This window comes from Pogona vitticeps, chromosome 8, assembly GCF_051106095.1.
Source record: "Pogona vitticeps strain Pit_001003342236 chromosome 8, PviZW2.1, whole genome shotgun sequence".
NCBI lineage: Eukaryota > Metazoa > Chordata > Lepidosauria > Squamata > Agamidae > Pogona > Pogona vitticeps.
This window is the reverse complement of record NC_135790.1, coordinates 14,963,460-14,988,578: the sequence shown is the minus strand read 5'-3', so window position 1 is coordinate 14,988,578 and position 25,119 is coordinate 14,963,460. Positions and strand designations below refer to the sequence as shown.

The following is a 25,119-nucleotide window of genomic DNA, read 5'->3' as shown; positions in this document are numbered from 1 at the left end:
ACTCTCTTATTTTCTGAGCTTGGAGATTCCTCGACTACAGCTGCCTAGCCAGTGCGGTTAGGGGTTACGTTGGCTGGTGGATACTGGGAACTGCAGTCCAGAAAAGCAACTTTTATAAGCCCAGCACTGCCTCCAACCAGAAGGAGCATCATAGACCTGCTAGCCCACATGATGCATTTTGGATAAACACATCATGAGTATTCCTTGAGTATTGAAGGACTTGTAACTGTCAAAACAGGAAATGTCAGTCCTCTAGTAGTATGCAAATTAATTTTGTTTGTTTCATGATGGATCACATTGGGCACATTTTTTGCGAGCATGATTGCTCAGACACAGAGGTCTGCAGCAATCACATCTGATTATTTGAGCTTTTAATGAAACACAGAATAGGGATATAGAAGATATGAAAAAATTAATGATGGTGATCCTCTTCTGGCATTAAAAAGGTCAGTGTTAGCATCATGGAAGTCATCTTGGGGACAGCATTCCACAGACCAAGGGCATCCACAGGAAATACTTGTTCCTGAACAATGATGTACAACCTGCCAGCCTACTTTTCCTCCCCTGACCCTTAGTTTTGTAGAGGTGTTCAATGCATGTCTTGTAATGTGCCATGTATTTTGTCTAATAATACACATACAGTGGTGCCTCGCTTAGCGATGTTAATTTGTTCCAAAAAAATCGCTGCTAAGCGATTTCATCTTTAAGCGAAATGCAGTTTCCCATTGAAATGCATTGAAAACCGGATAATCCATTCCAATAGGAACGAATTGCCGTCCTTAAGCGAAAATCGCCATAGAAAACATCGCTAAGCGAAACGTGGTTCCCCCATTGAAATGCATTGAAACCTATTCAATGCATCTCAATGGGGGAAAAATACAACAACAAATTAAAAAAGAGTCAGAACAAAGTCAAATTTGGTTAACAAAGGGTTTATTAAGTGCAAACATTTTAAACAGTAAACTTTAACTTTATAAATAACAGAAAAACATTTAAAAAACAGCAAACATGAGGCTGTTTAAACCATGATTAAGCGAAACAGGGGACCCAAAATTTAATCGCTATGCGAAGCATGGTCCCAACCATTGCTAAGCGAAAATTGCCCATAGGGACCATCGCTAAATGAAGCACAAAAATGCTCCAAAAAAGTCATCGCTCAGCGATTTCATTGCTAAATGGAGCACCTGTTAAGCGAGGCACCACTGTAATTCTTTCTTTCTTTAGACATATCTAGTATTCTTATATTTCTGGACCAAGCGAACCAGCCCTATGTCCTGCTTAGTTTAAATAACCACTCTACAGTAATAAATGGGCTGTGTTGTTTGTTAAAAGCAATGTTTGCGGTATCACCTGCCTAACTAAACAAGAGGTGAATTTTCTCCTCTTCCTCTTATGAGTCATAATGGTGTTAAGCAGGGCAAAGATTACATATGTGTGTGTGTGTGTGTGTGTGTGTGTGTGTGTGTGTGTGTGTAGAGATAGTTATATCGGGTGCTTTTAAACAGCGCATTTTCCTGACACTTGGCGAATTAAACAGCATGTCAAACCAAAGGAAGAACAGGGCTGTGATCATTGTCAATTATGAATTCTATGGGACCAAATCCTCTGAGATGCTCTCGTCAAGACCTGGGGCCAAGAAGGAGGCAAACAGGCTTTTTAAAGCCTTATCCAACTGCAATTTCGCTGTGAGACTGCACTATGACTTGACAGCCAAGGAAATAGAAGAACTCTATGAGGAAGGTATGCTTATCGCTTTGCCTCTGCCATGTTTGGCGAACCGAGATGCGTCCAGAGGAAGGGAATAAGAAGGCATGATGGGTGAGGGGGTCTGGAGACCAAGTACTGTGTGAAGAGCAATTGAAGGAGCTGTTTAACTTCAGAGGGCAAAGCCGAGAGGAGACATGTTAGCTGTCCTTAGTTAGGAGAAGGACTGTTAAACAGAAAAGGGAATAAACATATTTTGATTGGCTTGTTTTATTTGTTTATTACTATTATTTTATTATGCTATTTTGATTGTATATATGTACTTACATTAGATGGCAAATGCTATTTTTATGACTGGTTTAATCTACTCTCTGATTGGTTATAAATAGAGATGGGTTCAAACCCAACTACGAACCAAGAAAACCCACAAACTGGGCTGGTTCGTGGTTCGGTTTGTGGTCTGGTTTTGGAGGATCCCATTTCGCCAAAATGAAATGAAGCGTCCACCTTTTTTCTCCTCAGTGCTTCATTTTGCTTCAGCTGATAGGCTTGTGCAGGCATAGAGATAGTCCGGAAGCTGAGTCACTGTCTCTAAAGATGGTGGCGGCCGAGGAGGAAGAGGAGGAAGTGAGAGGACCAGGAAGGGAGGCAACAGGAGCAGGTTGTTGTTCTTGGGTAGCCATGAACCATCCCAATTTATTATTTTTCTCATTCATGCCTATCTCTAGCTATAAAGCAATAAAGTGTCCAGGTGATATTTTGAGTTTCTGCAGAAGACAGAACTAAAATCAATGGATAGAAACTGCAGGCAGTGGTGTAGCATGGCTTGCCAGCACCCGGACAAGTATTGTGCCCCCTCCTCTGTTCCTGATAGGAGTAACCCCCCCCTGAGCACCCTGCTCCTCCCCCATAGTGATTTATTGATTGTGTATTCATTTAAAATATTTTTAAGCCTCATTTCTCCCCAAAAGGACCCAAGGCAGCTTACATCACTAAAACAATATTTAAAAGCTAAACCAATAAGTATACAAATATTTAAAAAGAAGTAAACAAGTACTATATTAAAATGGTAAGATCAATATTAAAATACATTTAAAACAACAGAGCACAACAATCCATTTAAAACCCCTCTCAGACCACCAGACATTAAGGAAAAGCCTACCTGAAGGGAAAGGTCTTTGCCTGCCTGCGGAAGGACAGTAAAGATGGGGCCAGCCTAGCTTCCCGTGGGAGGGAGTTCCAGAGTCTGGGGAGCAAGGACAGAGTTGTTGTCCCCACTAAGCGTGCCTGTGAGGGTGGTGGGACTGAGAGGAAGGCTTCCCCTGATGATCTGAATGCCTAGATGGTATCTATGCTCATAGAGGCATTGCTTGGACCCAAGCTGTTTAGGGCTTTGTAGGTTAAAACCAGCACTTTTAATTGTGCCCAGAAATGGACCAGAAGCTAGTGGAGCTGTTGTAATAGAGGTGTTATATATTCCCTGTAACCAGCCCCAGTTAACAATTGGGCTGCAGGATTTTGGACCCACTCGAGTTTCCAAACACTTGCCAAAGGCCACCGCACATAGAGCGTGTTACGGTAATCTGAGATGTAGCTAGGGCATGTGTCACAATGGCCGGATCAGACTTCTAAATAAACGGGAGCAGCTGGCACACTAGTTTCAACTCTGCAAAGACAGTCCTGGTGACCACTGAAACCTGGGCATCCAGGCTCAGAGATGAATCCAGAAGCTCCCCCAAGCAGTGTGTCTGTGTTTTCAGAGGGAGTGTCACCCCATCCAGCACAGACTGCAACCCTATTCCTTGATCTGGTTTTTGAGTGATCAGGAGCACCTCTGTCTTGTCTGGATTAAGTTTCAGTTTATTCACCCTCACCCAGTCTGTTATTGACACTGGAAACTGATTTAGAACTGAGGCAGCTTCCTGGATTTAGATGGAAAGGAGAGATAGAGTTGGGTGTCGTCAGTGTACTGGAGACACTGAGCCCCAAAACTCCAGACGACCTCTCCCAATGGTTTCATGTAGATATTAAATAGCATAAGGGACAAAACAGATCCCTAAGGAACAAGATCCCAAAGGCCAAGATGTCGAAGAGGAATCCCCCAGCACCACATGCTGGGTTCTCCTCTTCGGGAAGGACTGGAGCCACTGTGAAATGTGCCTCCAAGTCCCATCCCAGAGAGACAGCCCAGAAAGATACCATGGTTGATGGTATCGAAAGTCATTGAGAGTTCCAGCAGAACCGACAGGGACATATTCCCCCTTTCCCATTACCGGCCCAGGTCATCTACCAAGGTGACGAAAGCAGTCTCTGCCCCATAACCAGACCTGAAGCCAGATTGAAATGGATCTAGATAATCCATCTCGTCCAGCAATCCCTGGAGCTGAGAAGCCACAACCCACTTGAGCATCTTGCCCAAGAATGGGACATTAGAAACTAGCCAGTAGTTATCCAGTTCTGTGGGATCCAAGGAGTATTTCTTTTCTTCTCTTATCCAATAAAGGTCTTACTATTGCTGCCTTCAAGCAAGCTGGGATCCTACCCTGTTTCAAGGAGGCATTCTTGGACATTCCGTCTTTGGCAGCTTTTATAAGCCAGAATGGGCAAGGGTCTAGGAGACAAGTGGTGGCCCCTCTCCTTCCTCCATCTTCCCGCCACTTCTCCTCACCTACCTTGCACTGGGCTCAGCCAGAGCACAGAGGGAGCCCACGGCCCCTCCAATTTCCACAGCCATCGCTGCCTCCTGGAACGCTCTCCTCCAACCACCAGTCCAGCAGGAAGTTGCTGATGGTCAGGCTCGGGTCCGCAAGCAGCCTGGCAGCAGGCAGGAGAAGGCACAGCGGTGTCCGGATCCCTGGCACCCCCAGCCCAGCCCGCACGGTCCTAGCTGCCTAGCAGATGCAGTAGCAACTGCACTCCTTTCCACCAACCCCCAGGTGGACAGAGGCTACTGGCGTGCTCTCCTTCATGGGGCAGTCTGTTCCCCTTTGTCACCCAGCACCATGTTTGTGCTGGACCAGGAGTGGCTGACTTGCCCTCCTTGACAGACAGCCTTGGCAGGCAGGGAAGTGGGCAGGAGATGGCATGGGGGGGGGGGGGAGAGGAGGGTGCCCCAGCGGCAAGGTGGAGTGTGGGCGGTGTGTGAAAGGGCAGCTCTTGCACGCATAACAAAGTTGTGATCTGGAACGATCGGCCCCCCACTATGCCACTGACTGCAGACAAGCAGATTTCTCGCTAAATATTGGAAGGAATTTCCTAGTGACAAGAAGGATCCAAAAGTGGAACAGGAAGTGGCAGGTTCTACTCTACTGGAAATATGTGAATAGAATTTAGATGGGTATCTCTCTAAAACAGTGGTGTCGAACTGTGGCCCTCCAGATGTTCTTGGACTTCAACTCCCAGAAGCCTTCACCACCACCTCTGCTGGCCAGGATTTCTGGGAGTTGAAAGCCAAGAACATCTGGAGGGCCACAGTTCGACACCACTGCTCTAAAAGATTGCACCCCACATTGTTCATCCACATTGATCAGGGTTCTGTGGCTCTCACTCAGCCTCTGGCCATCCGTGGAGCCTCGTGGCACAATGGTTAAACTTTTGTACTGCAGCCAAAACTGTGCTTATGATCCAGGGTTCAATCCCAGGTAGCCGGCTCAAGGTTCACTCAGTCTTCCATGCTTCGGAGGTTGGTAAATTGAGTAAATTGAGTAATCACTGAGGGGAGGGGCAATGTGTAGCCTACATAATTAAACTGTAAACTACCCAGAGAGTGCTTTACACTTCAATGCTATGGGGTGGTATATCAACAGCACGCTTTGCTTTGCTTTGCTCTGTACGTTTTGGGCTTCAGCCTTAAAAAATATTGGACAAGCTGTCCAAGGCTTCCTGCGGTCAAAATCCAAAACATCTGGAGGATGAAAGCAAAGGCAAATAATATTAAAGTAAAATAAGTAAGCTAAATCTAATGTTACTAGAGTAGGCCCATTTGAATCAACAGAACTTACAGAGGAGCTGACTCACCAAATCCCCACTGATTCAATAGGGCTACTCTAGTGCAACTTGCTCTTCTAAACAACAGGATTTCAGCCACTGTCTTTAAAAGAGCTTAGCCATTTTACTTTATGAGACTATAGATTCCAGAGCCCTGAAATCGATATTTGAGTCCTGATTATAAATCACCTTTGATATTGTACGGAAAGGCAGTGTATATATTTGGATAGTAATGCTGTACTTCTGCATACCGTATCCTTACAGAATGTGACGCAGAACATGGGGACTGTTTTGTAAGCATTATTTCCAGTCATGGACAGGAAGGAAGTATATTTGACTGTGAAGGTCAACCAGTTCAGCTGACACAGATTTACCAGACATTATCATCTCAAAGATGTCATAAATTGAGAGGGAAACCCAAAATCTTCTTCATACAGGTAAAATGTGGAACAGCATACTATTTATTTCAGGGTGTAAACCAGACTGGACATGGAATCTGCACTCCCATCCTCCCCAGCCAGCATGGCAAGGGAAGACTTCTGGGAACCCAGCTGGGGATGGCTGGTGTAAATAGTGCCAATAATTATGGAAAGATATTTTTGGTGGGTCTATTTTGTTTTGTCTTGCATGGATGCTCTGCATAATAATGGGGAATACTGTAATGCATAATGATGAGGAAAATCTTTAACTTTTCAATAATGAAAGCAGAGGCACATTAAATATATTCCAGCTGAGAAACTAAAAATTAGCACCACTGTCCCTCTACTACACATTTCTAAAAGCCATGTTCTCATTAGCCTAACTGCTATAGTTTAAAACAGTGGTCCCCAACCTTGGGCCTCCAGATGTTCTTGGACTACCACTCCCAGAAGCCTTCACCACCACCTCTGCTGGCCAGGATTTCTGGGAGTTGAAGTCCAAGAACTTCTGGAGGCCAAAGGTTGGAGACCACCGGTTTAAAAGACATGCTGTCTTAAGCCATGTCTTTTAAACCAGGTGAGCAATGCAATGAGTTGCATTGAGAAATGCTCCAGTTTTTCACTCTTTAGGATACTCCATTCCATTGTCCCTTCCGTAATAGGATGCCCTCAAACTGAGGACTGTCCTTTATAAACTAGAATGCTCGCCTATTCTAAAGGCTAGGGGAACCCAGCTTTCAAATCCCACCTCATCCCTCAATTATCTTGGGTCAGCCATGGTCTGTCAGCCTAATGCATTTCACTGGATTGCTAAGAAGATAAATTGCAATGGGGTAAATAGTGTGTGTCATGTAGAGCACACCTGACAGTTTTCGCTCATCTCAATCACAGCATCATGATGACTACAGAATCAAAATGCTGTTTCTACTGATCTAAGCCATAGTTATGTTTTGTAGTACAAATTAATGATAAATGTCAAAAAAGTAAAAAGAGTGGAATGAACATTGTAACTGTGCATGTGCCATCTGCTCTTAAACTTTAGAATGTTTATTAAAACAAGAAGGAAGGAAGGAAGAATACTAGGGAGAGGAACATTATCTCTAATGGTGGACCCCAACATGGCCAGAGTGGCTTAAACATCTGCTCTTCTCTGATTATCAGAAGACAGAGCCGTGAGCATCCTTCCCAAAGACCTGTCCTAAATGCACCGGTGCTGAAACAGATTTTGGGGTAAAAGAAAATAACCACATGGGAACACAGCTCCCAGAATCCCCTTGCTGGTATGGCTAACTGTTATCCAAAAGAACGGTGAGGGCTTTCCTAAGCCTGACAAATTCTAACCCTATCTCCAGAAGTGCTCATGCCAACAAATTTTAAAAACTTAATGGGACTCTGTTGGTTTTTCTAACAGAGCTGCCCTTTCACAATTTGACCCATTAAGATGCTTTTACACCATCAGAACATGTTTCATGAAAATGACAAAAATGCTTGCCTCGCCCAGTGAAACCGACATTGAATAAAGGCAAACTTGACAAGCAATGCTCTTGGTTTCACTTCTAGACCGTGCAGAAGTATGACTCAGATGTCAAAAGACAGAGAAAAGCATCTCCTTTAGCTCTTTTTTCATCAGGGATTAATTTGTCTTCTGCACCAAGAAATAATCCACGTTGTTTTTATGGCATTTCCTCGTCTCATATAATCACCTGCACGCTCTTAACCGTGCCTGATGTTTGACTCGGGATTTCGTAGGAATTCCACCCCTCAAGGCAACCCCCAGCTTCAGATAAAAGTGCTTATTTCCTCTACCACACATGCTCATTGCTCATAGAAAAAACGACTCTCCAGCTGATGTTATTTGGATTTCTAAAATCCTACATATTAAATGGAAAAATACATTCAACACCACTTCTGGTTTGACCTGGAATTGAGCCAGGAAACTGGCAAATGAGGTACAGTAAAGAAGGGCAAGCTGACCATTAGGCCGAATGAGCCAATGGCCTCAAGCAGCAAATGCTGGGGTGGGGCAATAGTAACAGTCTTCCCACACCCAAGGCATTCTACTCTCTTGAAGGACATACTTGAGCTACACAGCCTAACCCAACCAGAGCAAATGGGGCTACTGCTTTGAGTTGCAGTGGAACCATGTGGTTCTGATCATCTCATTCCAGGATAGCGGTAAAGGAAAATAGAGACCAGAGGGCGAGGGGATCTCAGATAGGTACATTCTAGCCAGCCCTCTCATGAGATGGGGGCAGATAATCCCTTTGGTTGGCCGATCCTAGAGTGAAGGAATGCCTCTCAGCTTTTCTCTTGCATTTAATATCCATTATTCTCTGTGTATGCCACCCAACATCTCCTGGTGGTCGCAAACAACCCTTCCCACTGTCTGTGTAGAAGTAAGAGTCAATTGTAGGTATAGGAATTTTTTTTCATTATGTCCATTAAGCATGGAGAAGAACATGGGGGGACACTCTAAATTCCATGGGAATTGCATAGCAATAGGGGGTGGTTGTCTCTCTCTTCATTAGGTTCTGTAGACGGTGCCTCTCAAAATGCTATCAGTCCTCTAATATTTTGCAGTTCCCACAAAGCTTAGAAAGTTCCACCCATGTCCTTCTCCATGCTTAATGGCCATGTTACAGAGAAAACTTTGGCAAAGAACAGGTGTATCCTGAAACTCCTCTGAGAACTTCAGCTTTTTTGGCTAAAACTACCAGAATTCTAGGTAGGAACTTCTCAGGGGAACGTCTGCTGTATGCTGGTAGCTGTAGTAAAACAAACAAACACAACAAAACCAACAAATTCAAAATCCCATGCCTAGTGAACTGCCAGTCCAGAGGCTTTTGAAGATGTATTGTGGAGAAATGCAACCTTCTCTTGGGCAGAAAATTGTCATTCAAATATTAGATAGGACTCTGTTTCTGGAAGCACATGGGAGGCCCTTAAATAATAGCTTTTCTGCTTGCTCTTTCTCCAAGGCCTGCCGTGGAGAGGACATTGATCATGGTGTGTACCTCCAGACAGACAGTGGGGAACTGCAGACTGACTGTTTCTCACACTACCTCTCTATCCCCGAAAATACTGCAGTAATGTTTGCTTGTAGCCCTGGTAAGTAAATCTAACAGGGACTGACCCCATGCATGTTTAATTTGAAGCCAATGGTACCCCTGTGTCCAACTAGGTTTGGATGGAATTACCACCTATGAATTTATTTGGCATCATGCTATGTGCATGCTTATTTGTAGAGTGGAATCATTGCTGGGCTATATGCAGTGCTAGTCTAAAAGAGAGCAGACCCAGTGAAATTCACGTGCAGGGAGAGTGGAATGAATAGGAAGGGCTGGTCTTATCATTAGACAGAGCACTGCCACTGCGGCCTCAGGCAACAAACATTGTGCGGCGACAAAAGAGCCGCGCTTGTTGTGATTATTGTATTTTTACTGCCAGGAGTGGGGAAAGATGCTTACATGATACTTTGACCCCTGTCCTGGTCCAAAACAATTTGGTTTTCTTTGGGAACTATGCATCTAGAGTTGGATGGTCCGGGCACACCGCTCGTTGCTCTGCCTCAAGAAACAACATGGCTTGGCCCTGTCTATTGGGTACTGACCACCTTGAAGAAGGACTCCTTAGTATTTATTTTTCCCTCATGTGTTTGCAGGCTATGCTTCTTTCATCAATCGGTGGGAATCCATGTTCCTCAAAGCCCTACTAGAACAGCTAGAAGGAGAAGGGCGGCATCTTGAAGTTGCCTGCTTGATGACCCGAATCTGTGGGAGAGTTGCCTTCCATTCTGAAGCAAGAGGAACACATGCTGGGGGCAAAGAGATGCCTTGTTTTGTCACAAACCTGATGGGGGAGGTTTACCCTTTCTCCTCACCAGGGAGAGAGGCCTCTGGTTGTAGGTGATTGTGCTGATCTGGCAGCGAGGTGGCACCTATCCTGCTGCATGGGTCTGAGGAAAAGAAAATGGAGGGTAAAGATAAAGTGCATTGTATTCGCGAAGGCTTTCACGGCCGGGATCAAATGGTTGTTGTGGGTTTTTCAGGCTTCTTGGCCGTGTTCTGAAGGTGGTTCTTTCTAACGTTTCGCCAGTCTCTGTGGCCGGCATCTTCAGAGGACAGCAAACTGTACTCTGGTGTAGTTGGCTTGGGAGTCCTCTGAAGATGCCGGCCACAGAGACTGGCGAAACATTAGGAAGAACCACCTTCAGAACACGGCCAAGAAGCCCGAAAAACCCACAACAACCATAAGGTGCATTTCTACACCAATAACGTCCTGGGTCACAAAGACCAGCTCCGCTGTGAGAAATATGTTGTCACTGTAAACTGAAGCATAACAGCCTGTTTGCTCTTTCCTCTGGAGGATAAACAGTTGGTGCAGCTAAGATGATGTACTTTGGACTTTCATTGCATTGGGTTAGGCTCAGATTCTTCTCCACCTTTTACTTTGGCATATCCTCTTCCAGCCCCCCTGCAAATTTTCAGTGTAAGCTTCTTGGAAAAGCAACTTCCCTTTTGTTGAAATGATGGTTCAACAAAGCGCCACATATAGAAATAGGAAAAAGTATTTTTGCATAGAAACACTTGTAGAAGAAATTTCTTTGCAATTGTATCTCTCTCCCTCCCTGTCTCTCTCCCTCCCTCTCTCTAGTAGACTGACACAAGAGGCTAAACGTAGACTGCATTTGTGACCTTCAAGTTGGCATGTTCAGTGCCTCTTCTTGATACAAGGACATACAATTTTAGTTTCTGCTTCAGCATTAAAAATGAACCACACATATACAACAGCAACCACGACCACCCACCCTACATAAATTCATCAGCGATGTGCAGATGAAGCAAATGCATATACTGTATAAGGTCTACACAGACAGACAGTCTGTGTGGGAACAGGAAGCTTTTCTTTGAAAACAGGAAAAAGCCGTAAGATTTATGTGATCCGAAGAGAAACCAGCTGCCTTACGATTAGAGACTGGACTAACATAACTAGAATGCAGTGCGTGGCTCTCTGGTTTTAGATTTTGGAACACGGTAATACATGCTGATGCATCTATGGGATATCTTGACCTTCTACAGAAAGATGTCCATAACAGCTCATGGCTTAAAGCTTTTCCAGCCAAACTGCATCTATTAGGGCTCTCTTTGGACTTTCTTTATGCCCAGGAACCCAAGGCAGTCAACTCTATCTTTGAAAAGCAGATCAGGGACATTGACTTCCAATATTCCACTTCAATGGCCCGCAACACGAGCTTCATCTTGCACCTTGGCTTGAGCTATAATTTCTCCCAAAGTGCTAGGTATTTAGAGAAATTGATTATCCCAAAATACAGGCACGTCTTCTCAAGAGCCCGATTTAACTGTCTCCAATCCGCAATTCTAAATGGGTGATACTCTGGCACCCCTTACGAAAAAAGATTGTGCCCCTGTAAGGATAGAGAAATTGAAACTTTGAAGCATGTCCTTTTGGAGTGTAATTTTTACAGCAACGAGCGTATCAAATTCCTCAAGCCCATAATGAATGTCTTCCCAGGTAGGACTCTGATTTGGTATACAAAATATTTATTAAGTGACACAAACAAGATAACCACCGAATCAGTGGCCAAATTCCTTCTCTCTGCTTAAAGAATACGAAAAACGATCTTGACCTCTACCTAAGGTAAAGGTAAAGGTTCCCCTTGACATTTTCAGTCGTGTCTGACTTTAGGGGGCTGTGCTCATCCCGCTTTTCAAGCTGTAGAGCCAGCACCTGTCCGAAGACAGTTTTCCATTGTCATGTGGCCAGCGTGACTAGGGAACGCCATTTTGCCTTCCCACCAAGATGGTACCTATTTATCTATTCGCATTTACATGCTTTCGAACTGCTAGGTTGGCAAGGAGCTGGGACAAAGTGACGGGAGCTCACTTCGTCGCATGGATTCGATCCTACGACTGCTGGTCTTCTGACCCTGCAGCACAGGCTTCTGCGGTTAAGCCCACAGTGCCACCACATCCCTTTTTTGACCTCTACCTAACCCCATCATAAAAACAAAAACAAAAATAAAAAAACCAATATATGGGTAATCTATTTTATCAATTATATTGTTTTAGCTGTTTTGAAATGTTTTAATTCCTTCCATCCATTTTAAATATTACATGTATGTATTTTAATGTATGTATTTTAATGGGTCAGAGTCTGCAGAATGAAGATTGAGTGCATATAATATTAATACAAAAACAATGTATGGGTAACCTATCTTATTATTTTATACTGTTTTAACTGTATTGAAATGTTTTAACTGCTTCCTCTTATTTTAAATATTATATGTATGTATCTTATTGAGTCGGAGACCGCAAAATTAAGATTGACTGATTCTATATAATACAGTGGTGCCCCACATAGCGACGTTAATCTGTTCCAGGATTAACGTTGCTATCCAGAAACATCACTAAATGGAACAAAAAACCCCACAGGAATGCATTAAAACCTGTTTAATGCGTTCCTATGGGGCAAAAACTCACCGTTCAGCGAAGATCCTCCATAGGGGCGGCCATTTTCGGTGCCTCTTAAGCGAGGAATCCATCCAGAAAACAGCGGGCAGCCATTTTGAAACCGCCAATCAGCTGTTAAAAAAGCATTATTTTGCCATGATCGGTTCCCCAAGCAGGGAACCGATCATGGCAAAGCACCGCCAGCCAGCCAGTCAGCCAGCCCGGGAGACACCGGGCATCCTTGGGCGGCGGGCGAGCAAGGGCTCGGGAGGAGGGCCGCTGGGAACACCTGGGCCTTGCCCTGCCTCCCGGCTCTCCCACAGCCACCCCTCACCCCTGTCTCCGCCGCCAGCGCCGCTGGGAGGAGGGCCGCTGGGAACACCCAGGCCTTGCCCTGCCTCCCAGCTCTCCCACAGCCACCCCTCACCCCTGTCTCCGAAGCCCCCGCCGCTGAGCTGGGCGAAAATGCCGGCGGTGGTGGCGGCTTCCGAAGGACCACAGGGGAACCCTCCCCCGCGGTCCTTCAGAAGCCACCACTGGCATTTTCGCCCAGCTCAGCAGTGGGAGCTTCCAAAGGGAAGCCCCTGCCGCTGAGCTGGGCGAAAATGTCAGCGTTGGCGGCGGCTTCCGAATGACCGCAGGGGAACCCTCCCCCGCGGTCCTTTGGAAGCCACCGCCGGCATTTTCGCCCAGCTCAGTGGCGGGAGCTTCCGAAGGACTGTGGGGGAGGGTTCCCCCGCGGTACTTCGGAAGCTCCCGCCGGTCAGCTGGGGGAAAATGGAGCTAAGTGATTTTTCCCCATAGGCAACATCGCAATGCGATTGCAAAAGCAATCGAAAAAAAGTCATCGCTATGTGGATTCGTCATTAAACGGGGTGCCTGTTAAGTGAGGCACCACTGTATTAATATAAAAAACAATGTATAAGTAACTTACCTTATTACTTTATACTGTTTTAACTGTCTTGTAATGTTTTAATTGCTTTCTCTTATTTTAAATATTATAGGTATGTATTTTAATGGATCAGAGACCACAAATACAGATTGAACATTGATTGAAAACAGGAGTCTTTTAGCCGATGTGCCAGATAGGGATAGCTGAGAGTTTTGTTTGGCTTTTCACACACAAAAAATAAAAATTTAAAAAATCAGTTTTCTTCAAAAATTCAAAGGAAGGAACTTGAGATCTTGACATTTGTGAAGAAAGAGGAAATGACAGGTCTGCCAGTCCTCGGAGTGCTTAGCTCTTAAAAGCTGAACTTTAAATTCCTCTTAATTTAGCCATGGTTGTGTTCTGAATTAGGGTTGCCACCTCTCTCTTTCTGACAGGCTTCTCATATTTAAAAGATTCATGTACATCATGTACATGCTCTCCATACTGAGAAAACCTGTATCTTTTGAAGATACTGGCCATGTAAATGTATGAGAATTATGTATGGTTTAGTTTTGTTATGATTTTTTTTTCCTAGTTCATTTCTGGCAATTCTGTTTGCAAAACTGCTTCATAAATTTCACAGGAAGGTGAATGCGGAAAATGTGAAACTGACTAATTCAGTGATCCCTGGCCAACGTGATAAAAGTCCTGTGCACATCACCTGTATCCATACCTGAGAATATGTGCACAGGTGCAACCTATGCACTTAGACTGGGGCTTACACCCACACTCTTACTCCTTTCGCCATGTCTTTTTCAGGGTACACTTCCATTTGCATAAGATTTCCTCATGCTTTTCCCAGGCAAGATGTGTGGCCTACCTAAACACCCTTTAATACCAAGGCAGCTTGGGAAAAAGTACTTCTCCACGCTTACTGTCATTGTCCTCTCCTACCAGAAGTCAAATACCATCATGGACAGTGTCTAGCCTCCAACAACCATTCCTTTCAGTCCATAGTTTCTTCTCCTTCCTACACATCTTTTCCTGTTTATTTTATGTTGAATGATCAGCTGGAACAATCCATACTTCCATATTTGATGACATGACAGATGCATTTTTGTCTTAGATCTCTGAGAAGCCACAGCTAGACGTGTGGGTTGCAGTACAGAAAGAAGCTTCCAAGCTCTGACGCCACAGTCACGAAGATAAGAGGTTGCATTGCTATTGTTAATGTGCGGTCTTCTTTCTTTCTTCATATCAGAGCATTGCATCTGGAAGTGAAGGACTGGCTGGCTGTGTGCTTTTGCTCAGGAGATGCTCGAGAGTGCTCACAATGCTCTTCCACCCTTTGGGGAGGCTCCTTCTATGTCCCCTTGTTTCAATGTCCAGTTGAAACTGTGAAAACCAATGATGCAACACTTCCAAACTTTTAAGACTGGTGGTTCTCTTGGGGCTGACTCAGGAACTACCTTCTGAAGTTGCACCACAAAGAGTTAAGAGGCAAACGTCCTTCCTGTTTTAACCTCACTTTATCAAGGAAACAAAAGAGCAGCTGGCAACTGAAGGCACTACATAGGGAGCTCCACCTTCAGGGGCTGCCCATAAAGTCTTTGTGATGGGGCCACTGTGCCCCAGGTAGGCGGAAGCAGGCCGTTGTCGCCCAGGTTTTACTGCCCTGCACTTTACATCCTGACCGTAACACATTTGATAAAGTCTGTCTGAGCTCCGCTAATCAGCTCCCGCTAATCAGATTAAGCTGCAGGTGGCCTCCTTTGTCATGTCTTCAAGCAAACTGATAAAACTGGCACCAGTACGTTGTACTTTGTTCAAATTAAGACATATTTTTAAGGAAGTGTTTTTTTTTTAAAAAGTGAAGAGGTTGATAAAACATACCGGCCCAGACACCTACAGGGTAGAGACTGAGGTTGAGGAATGCTGCACTGGGAGTTGATGTGGTGGTGGTGGGGAAGTGGTCACAGTTGACAAACGACATTAAAGTTGGTTTTTCAGGCTGTTTGGCCATGTTCTGGAGGTTTTTCTTCCTAACGTTTTGCCAATCTCTGTGGCCGGCATCTTCAGAGGACAGGAGTTCGAATTCTGTCTGTGTTCTGGTGCAGTATATGGGATAGTTGAGTATTTGTAGCTGTGCAATCCAGGTTTTCTGTTCTTTGATTATGCCAGGATTATAGTGATCAGAGTATTTTTTGTTATGAGTACATTGTTGTGATAAGGGGGGGAGAGAATCTGTCACTGTGATTGATGGGTGTTGTTGGCTAGTCTTTTCTGTGCAGTGAACACTAGTCCTTGTGGCTGGGTAGAGTTTGTTGACCTTTTTGCAGGCTGTATTTTTCAGTGCTGGGAGCCAGGCTTTGTTGTATTTTAGACTTTCTTCTTTTTTGCTGAAGCTCTGCTGATGTTTGTGGATTTCAGTGGCTTCCCTGTGTAGTCTAACATAATGATTGCTGGTGTTGTCCTGTATTTCTGTGTTTTGAACTAGAATTTCTTGTCCAGCTTGTTTTAGAGCATGTTCAGCTACTGCTGATTTTTCCAGTGTCTTTCATGTTCTTTGATTCTGGTGTGGATTCTGCATTTTGTGGTTCCAATATATACCTGGCCACAACTACAAGGTATCCGGTATACTCCTGCAGTGGTGAGGGGGTCCCTACTGTCCTTTGCTGACTGTGACATTTGTTACATTTTTGTGGTGGGCTTGAATAATGTTTTTAGGTTGTGTTTTCAAAAGTTTCCCCATGCGGTCCGTGACCCCTTTGATCTATGGCAGAAATACTTTATTTGTGGGTGGCTGTTTTTTTCTTCTTCAGTTTGGTGTTGTTTTCTTGGTTTGTTGGCTCTTCTGATTTCATTTTTGGAGTAGCCATTTGCCTGTAGGGCCCAATTCAGATGGCTGAGTTTGGTGCTGAGAAATTGAGCTTCACAGTTCCAATTTCCACGGTCTACCAGTGTTTTGATTATGCCTCTTTTTTGCTGTGGGTGGTGGTTGGAGTTTTTGTGTAGGTGGGTTTTCTGTAGACCTTGTGTCCCAAAAGGTCAGGTTTGTGTAGGACCATGACATCTAAGAACGGGAGTTGGCCCTCTATTTCTTTTTCCATGGAGAATTGTATATTTGGGTGGATCCTGTTGAGATGGTTTAGAAATTCTTCCAGTTTTTCTTCACCGTGGCTCCAAAATGCGAAGGTGTTATCCAAGCATTAGATGTAGGTGCGAATGGTACCAAAGCCAGGACCTGTTTTTCAAAATGTTCCATGTAGAAGTTCACTATAACTGGGCTCAGGGGGCTCTGAAAAGTTTGTAGACCCCTAGTCTACAGTCTTATTAACATTCTCAAGGAGCCCTGGCCAGGCAGGACATGGATGAGACAGCAGCAGCGGCGGTCCCTTGACTTGAGCTGCCAAGGCGGGCAATCCCATGATCATCCCCTCTCCTTCCCTGCCAGCTCACCCCGCTCCGTTCCCTGGGCTCCGGGGCTGGCTGGCTGGCATGGCTCCTGGGCCCCTGACCCAGGAACTGAGCCCACACCCTCCCTCTGGGACATCCTGGAAGGTGCGCTCTGACCACTAAGGGGGCAGCGGGAGTGCCCACAGGCTCCTAGGGCAGCGTTCTGCCGAATGCAGACCCCATGCTTGCCGCAACTTTGAGGTGAGTGGCTGACAGGCGTGCTGACAGGTGTGTGTGTGCTGACAGGTGTATAGCTGGGTGCAGGCATCCGAGAGGGCAAGTGAGAGCGAAAGAAAGCATAATTGTGTGGTCTCTGCAACATAAAAGAGAAGAAAAATCTTGTAGAATTTAGCAGGTTCAGAGATCTATTCGAGCAGAAACTTTCATGGATTATCATCTGTTGGGTGTTTTTTTTTCCCCAGAGAGAACAGGAGGGAGGGAAGGCGAGAGAAGCAGGAAGAGGGAGGGAAAGCCTGTGGAAGGGAAGAGAATAGATGCTGTTAGTGGGAGGGCTGCTCATGCATGTGGGTATATCTTATAGCTGCTATCATATATTTAGCATTGGTGCATGCATTGCCTACGCAAACTGATGTCCCATAAAAGCAATACATTTAGTGCTCTGATTAGTTTTTTGAAATACGACTCCGTGTTCGGTGAAGTCTGAAAGAAACAATGTTAGTTAAAGTTTAAAGTGGTAAGAAGAAAGGAAGACCTAATATGAGGTAGATTTATTGACTCAATATTTAAAGAAGCCATAATCCTTAGTTAACAAAACGTGTGAATGCTAATAATAGGTTCTTGGGCAATCATTAAATAATAGGTTTGTAATAAATTGGAAGTGACTTATACAACTTGAAATAAATACATAGACCCTGGATTTTTTAAAAAGTAGGTCTTATTAAAATTATTGAAACATTCCTATCACCTAATGAGCTCAGACTTTCCCCTATCTGGGATCAATTTCCATATTAGGTTTAATGCTGGTGTTATATACATGGTTTGGAAGTGAAGTCTTGCTGTGTTCCATGAACTGCTTCTGAATAGATACATAGATATATAAGTTTTAATTGTAAGTATGAAGATCTAAATTGTATCCTAAGTGTGGAGGAAAGAGTACAGATCATGGAATATATCTTAAGGAGAAAATAAGAACTTAACCTCAAATGGGGTGAACCTTGCTCTTGATCTCAGTGTTGGGCTGTTGAAGAAACTTTTGACAATGTATTCTCAAAGGCTTTCACGGACGGGATCTGATGCCGGCCCCAGAGATTGGCAAAATGTTAAGAAGAAAAACCTCCATAAACATAACAGCCCGAAAAACCTACAAACTTTTGACAGTTTCTCCATTTTTCCATTACTATTGAATGAGTTGTAGTCGTTTCATGTGTGGCAGGATTTCTTATTTATTTTTTAAAACCCAGTTTTGTCATCAAAATAAAATTCCATCCTCCATTTAATCACTTATTAACATTATAATTATTAATTTATAATAACTTCTTGCCCACTCTGCTGAAGACCTCCAACAACTCGTGAATCGTTTCAGCAAGGCCTGCCAAGAATTTGGACTAACAATCAGCCTGAAGAAAACACAAGTCATGGGCCAGGGCGTGGACTCACCTCCCTCTATTACCATCTCCACACAAGAATTGGAGGTTGTTCATGACTTTGTGTATCTTGGCTCAACGATCTCTGACAGTCTCTCCCTAGATGTTGAGCTGGATAAACGCATTGGCAAAGCAGCTACCATGTTCTTTAGACTCGCAAAGAGAGTAGGGCTCAATAAGAAGCTGACGACATATACCAAGATCCAGGTCTATAGAGCCTGTGTCCTGAGCACACTCCTGTATGGCAGCAAGTCCTGGACCCTTTGTGCACGGCAGGAGAGGAAGCTGAACACATTCCATATGCGTTGCCTCTGATGCATTTTTGGTGTCACCTAAAAAAATCATGCCTATCAAGTCCTTTTTATAAATTTGATGCATTCATTCATATATTTTTTTCAAACTCAAGTCTGGCCCCCACCACAGTCTGAGGGACAATGAACTGGCCCCGTTTAAAAAGTTTGACAACCCCTCGTTTACAAGATACAATGGCTGATGCTACTAAAAACTGCTGAGACATCCTGCAGAACCAACAGGGACACTCTTCCCCTGTCCATTCCCTGGCATTCAGGTTGCCATTCAGGGCAACCAAATCTGTCTCCATCCCTGAAAGCAGATTGAAATGGGTTGTGGTAATCCGCTTCCTCCAGGAATCCTTAGAGCTGAGAAATATCACGTATCCCAGTACCTCACCTGGAAATGGAATATCTGAAACTGACCAATAGTAGTCCAGTAAAGTGGGATCTACGGAGGGGACTTTTTCAATAATGGTCTTCTTGCTGTCTCCTTCAAACATGCTGGGATCCCGCTCTGCTGCAAGGATGCATTTGCCACTCCCCTTTCCCCCTCGACCATCCTCCACCTGGCTGCTTTTATATGCCAGGAAGGGCAAGAGTCTAGAACACAGATGGTAGCATTCACCTTTCCAAGCATCCTGTCCACATCATCAGGCTGCACCAACTGAAAGGTATCCATTATAAGGGAACAAGCAGGGGCCATTGTTGCATCCACAAGACAGGCGTCAATTACAGCATCCCAGTCAGAATGGAAAAGTATTGTGCAAATTCCTCACCGTGGGGTGCTGAGTGGTCAACATCTTATTCTTTTGGTGGGGCATCTATTAAACCCCTGACCACTTAAAAGAACTCCTCTGGATGACTCTGTGCAGACACAATGGCGGCAGTAGAAAGGATTCCTTTCTTCACTGCAGCCACTACCACAGAACAAGCCTTCAAAGGAGCCCTAGCCTGTGTTCTGTCACATACACTCCAGGTTTTCTGCCATTGGTTGTTGTAGGTTTTTGGGCTGTTTGGCCGTGTTCTGAAGGTTTTTCTTCCTACAACATAAAGCATTCAAGAATACATTTTGTGCCATTGTTGGTCTAGTCTAGTCTCTATCCCTCTAATTTCATCACTGCCAGTTTCTGGCTCTACTTTGTGAGGGGATGCTTAGGAACTATTGCGTCCACAACCTTGGCCCTTCCTCCAGCCCAGAGGTCAGCCAGGGCTTTGCCAATATTGACTTGTTAGGCATCAGGAAACACGCCAAGAGCCACCAGAAAACCAATGGCATCCATCAGTCTCCTGGGGTGGACCATCCTGGTTGGTCTTTCACACCTGCAGAGGTTAAGAATTTCAGTAAGTCTAAAACACCACCAGGAGTTCCATGACAAGGGAACTAAAGAGAGTTCTTCCACATCCAAATCAGAATCATTCTGCCCAGCACAGAAGTCCAGAGTGTACTCTGCAGCATGTATGGGGCCAAATATCATCGTCAAGGGCATCAAATGCTGAGCTGTTCCTAGTAAGGTGGCCCCAGCATGGATGTTGAAGTCTCCCAGTACTACAAGCCAAGAGGGCTCTAGCATCATTTCTAGTACCAACTCCACCAGCTTAGGAAGGCAGATTGTTGAGCAGCAAGGTGGGTGTTGCACCAACAAAAATCCAAATTCTGTCCTAGGCAACCACTTTCAGATTTACACACTCAAACCCAGAAATGACACCTGGTGAGGTGAATAGAATCACAATTTTTGTTGTTTAGTCATTAAGTAATTTCCGACTCTTCATGACCCATGGACCAGAGCACGCCAGGCCCTCCTATCTTCCACTGCCTCCCGGAGTTGGGTTAAATTCATGTTGGTTCCTTTGATGACATTGTCCAACCATCTCATCCTCTGTCGTCTCCTCCTCCTCTTGCCTTCACACTTTCCCAACATCAGGGTCTTTTCCAGGGAGTCTTCTCTTCTCATCAGATGGCCAAAGTATCCTCAGCTTCAAGATCTGTCCTTTCAGTGACCTCTTAGGGTTGATTTCCTTCAGAATTGATAGGTTTGTTCTCCTTGCAGTCCAGGGGACTCTCAAGAGTCTCCTCCAGCATCACGATTCAAAAGCATAAATTCTTCGGCGGTCAGCCTTCTTTATGGTCCCGCTCTCACTTCCATACATCGCTACTGGAAAAAAAACCATAGCTTTGACTATGCGGAACTATGTCAGCAAAGTAATGTCTCTGCTTTTTTAAGATACTGACTAGGTTTGTCATCACTTTCCTCCCAAGAAGCAGGCCTCTTTTAATTTCATGGCTGCTGTCACCACATGCAGAGAATCACAATAGACTATGGCAACTCTACCTCTCCAGCCCACCAAGGTCTAGCTGGGAAGTTCAGCATATACCACACAATATTTTACGATTTATAATGACTTATAAAACTTTGGCTTATATTGAGTCCTTTGAAATGGGTTTTAAATAAGGTGGTGCCCCACATGACAACGATAATCTGTTCTGTTAAAATCACTTTATAGCGAAATCGTCGTCATGCGGAAAAAACCCATTGGAATGCATTGAAAACCGGTTAATGCATTCCAATGGGGAAATACCTCATCGTCCAGCCAAGATCGCCCATATAGAACCGTCGATCAGCTGTTTAAAATCGCTGTCTTCCGAAGCTTCTCTCCAGAAAACAGCCATTTTGTGAAGAGAGGGAAGCCATTTTGTGAAGGGAAGCCATTTTGCAGAGCTGGAAAAAACATCGTTTTGCGAACAAATGGTTTGCGAAGCAAGGACCTAATCAACATAAAGCAGATTTCCCCCATAGGAACCATTGTTTTGTGATTGCAATAGCGATTGCAAAAAAGTAATCGTCAATTTTGTCATTTACCGGGGTAAGCGCCTAGCGGGGCACCACTGTATGTGTACATATTTCATCTCAACTCTCTCCCTCTCTCCCTGGATTCTTGTCCTGTAATTTTTATTCTCCAGAATGGCAACTTTCTGACCCTGAATATTAACAGGGGTTTTTAAAGATCATTGTCAGGTCAACAACTTGCGCCCAAACACCATCTCTGATTTGGGCCTATATATAAATATCTGCCAGACTGAGGAAGTGGACTTACATTAAAGCCCACATTAAAATATAGCAGTTAATATTTAAGGTGCCACAACATGTTTGTCTTCTTAATTTTTTTCTTTTGTTTTTGGCTGATATCCTTTCATGTCTACGAGCAAATCTTCAGCTTATCAGATGCAGAAAACAACTCACTTAATGTCTTACCATCAGTCATGCTAGGTCCTCATTCCACCCCTGACTTAATTCAAATCTTCAAAAATCTCTCCATTATATGAATGTGGGATATTGTGCTTCTGTAGCCACAATTCAAAATGCCAGGAAATGGCCCAGTGTATTCTCAAAAGCTTTCACGGCTGGGATCTGATGGTTGTTGTGGGTTTTCCAAGGTGCTTAGCCATGTTCTTAAGGTTTTTCTTCCTAATGTTTTGGCAGTCGTTGTGGCCAGCATCTTCAGAGGACAGGAGTCAGAACTCTGTCTGAAGCTCTGAGTTCTGACTCCTGTCCTCTGAAGATACTGCAAAAGAGCTCTAAGCAGCCCCCACCAAAAGTACATGAGACATGAATGCCCCAGGCTCAAAAGCGTCATCTCACGGCACAGCTTTCCTTTATAAAGGCCAGAGAAATTAATCACCTTTTTTGTTTCTATGCTAAAAGGCTTGTCTGCAGGTCTGGAAAAGCAAGCATCCTAGAATGGTATGCCTATCTTCTTTTCCTGTTTAGTCAGTGGCCCATTCTAGGTCCCTTGTCCCCGGATTACCCAGAAGGCAAGGCAAGGCAGGACAACACGTGGTTATCAAGGGGCTGGAGCACTGGTCTGCCTGGCAAAAACCATCTAAAAGGACAAACAGCAACCATATTAGTTGTTCAGGGTTCAGTTCAAGTTCATCTTGTTAAGTTTGGTTCAGCTTCTGGGCTAGGTTCTTCTTCCTGTATCTATTTCCGCGTGAACCCTTCAGGTGATCCTGCCAGCTGGAGTTTCAACACTCCATAACTCCAAAACAGTCTAATGAGACTAAAGAGAGGTAATCTTTTGTCATTTATCTATCTTCTGGGAGTAATTTCTCCACACACTGGCAACTCCCCAATCTATCCCCATGTACATGTGTGTGTGTGTTTGTGTGTTATGTCCTTCTTTTAAACCCTTTTCAGCAATTTGCTTTCTTTAACCCTGTATTTCCCCATGTTAGTTATACTTCACTGTGAAGCTGTTATATTTTAACCCTGTTTGTGCTTAATAACATTCCTCTTATGCATGTTTGTGATATATTCATCCCAATCTGTGTCAAGATGCACTGTTGCTATAATTCAGAGATCCCTTATGGATGTGTCTCTGAACATGTGAGAGTGCACACGTGTTCTGAGACCACACCTGGTAATAAGAGCAGTGGAGATTACGGGCAAACATGTGTTGATGTGTTCCCATGTGCATTTAAACACAAAACATAGTGTAGTCTTGGCAAGGTGCGCCCGGAATAATTTTCCTTTCTTTGGCATGTTGAAACACCCTGCATGTTGGAACTTGGAATCTTAACCCAATGTATGCCAAGACACACAGTTGCCACAGTTCAGTGGCTCTCCAACTGTGCACTGTGGCGTCCTGGGGAACCACAGCCAAATCCAGCCAGGGACCACGTGGAAACCTCTCATCTTTCATAGACCAAGGCACAACGAGAGGAGGGTGAGGCTGGTTTTGACTGATGGTTGGGCCTGCTCAATTGCACATCACAGGAAAGGGGCTGGTGTGAGGTGGGTGGTACAAGCAAAGGGGCAAGTTGCACACAGAAAGGGGGAGGTGGGTGGTGTGAAGTGGGTGGTACAAGCAGAGTGGAGAACAAGAAACAGCACACTCAAGGAGGTATGTATGTGTGAAAGAGAGAACCTCTTGGGAGGGGTAGAGGAGGAGGAGAGGTGGAATGTCTGTGGGAGAACTCCATTGGGGAAGCCTGGGCTTCCTTGCTCCCTTCTCTCCTCATCACCCAAAGTATTGTACTGGGGAGGCACAGCCAGTGGCCGGTAAGTCAAGGGAGCCAGAAATGGAAAACGTTTGGGAAGCACTGCCATAGGTGAGTGCACATGTGTTTCAAGAGCATACCTTGAAAGAATGATATTCTAATTCCCTGGAGAGACATGGAAAAAGTCTATCTCTGGAGGAATGTAATTACATCACTTTCTTTTTAAAAGGCTTGTTCTTTTGTCTCTTCAAAGAAAAGCTTTTTTTTAACTCTGTTCTGTGACCTTTCATTGCCTTAAACCAGGGGTCTCAAACATGCGGCCCGGGGGCCATTTGCGGCCCCCCAGATGATAGTTTGTGGCCCTCACCTTGCCTGCCCCCCCCAGCACCCACACATCCTCTGCTGTTAAGAGTAAAAAAAAGCCTTGCCTCGCTCGCGAGCTCTCTCTCTTGCATCCTCCATCCAGAACTGCAGCCTGCCAGCCAGCCCACCTGTCTGTCGGCTAAGGAAACTCCTGGGTGGCTTCCTCGGGCTCTTGCTCCGCTTGGCGGAAAATCTGATGCAGCCCAGACTCACCCAGACTCTGCCTCCAGCGGCCCCCAGGTAAATTGAGTTTAAAACCCCTGCCTTAAACTCTCCAAATGTCTCCCTTCCCTGCCCATGAAGCTGCAACAATGTATATATTTTGCAATGTTCTTGCTGGCAAACCTGTTCCATGCATGCTCAGAGTGAAAAGAAATCACTGTTTCTCCCTTTTAAAAAAAAACCTTTTTTGAGAACAAATTATTTCAGTCTTTATAATCTGGATTATTTTCCAATTTAAAAAGTGGGTAGGGGCAGCCGTTCTCTTTCAATATAAGATTTGTCTTTTAAATTTATATGATCTATTTTAAATCTGGGGATGTTCAGCGTTGCCTATTTCTGAAGGGAGAACTTTTACTCTTCATGTTTTACTCCGCAAAAAATTGCCCATCAAATTTGGCATAGAGGAAAAGCAGACTGTCTGCTATAACAACTCTAAATTTGGTGCTGATCTGAAGGCCTGTTTAAAAGTTATAATTTTTTGTTTAGGTTGCCCTCATTTTTAGAACTGCGTCATAGCATGTTGATTTGGCTCTGCCAGCATAGGATCAGGGCCATTTTCCACGTTCTGACAGGTTCCCAATTGCAGCCTCCTTCATAGGTGCAAACTTATATAACTCTTTTCAGATCTTGGAAGAGTTATTTTGTAGACCACAACTTTCAGAATACCCCGTCATGTTGTTCAAGAAAGCAAGTTTTCCATGATCTACTTCTTCATCTTTTCTGAACTTTCC

The 25,119-nt window shown here is 44.5% G+C and overlaps 1 protein-coding gene and 1 long non-coding RNA gene across 2 annotated transcripts in view; both read left to right on the top strand.

The window, feature by feature from the left end:
* The window catches only part of LOC144584198 (uncharacterized), a 465,271-nt gene that overhangs the window by 87,136 nt on the left and 353,016 nt on the right, over window positions 1-25,119 (top strand). The window lies entirely within an intron of this gene.
* Window positions 1,539-10,097, top strand: LOC110084328 (caspase-7). The gene is made up of 4 exons (XM_020803562.3): window positions 1,539-1,740; window positions 5,956-6,128; window positions 9,089-9,218; window positions 9,772-10,097. The coding sequence occupies exons 1-4, from the start codon at window positions 1,539-1,541 to the stop codon at window positions 10,017-10,019; spliced, it is 753 nt and encodes a 250-aa protein (XP_020659221.3). The 3' UTR covers window positions 10,020-10,097.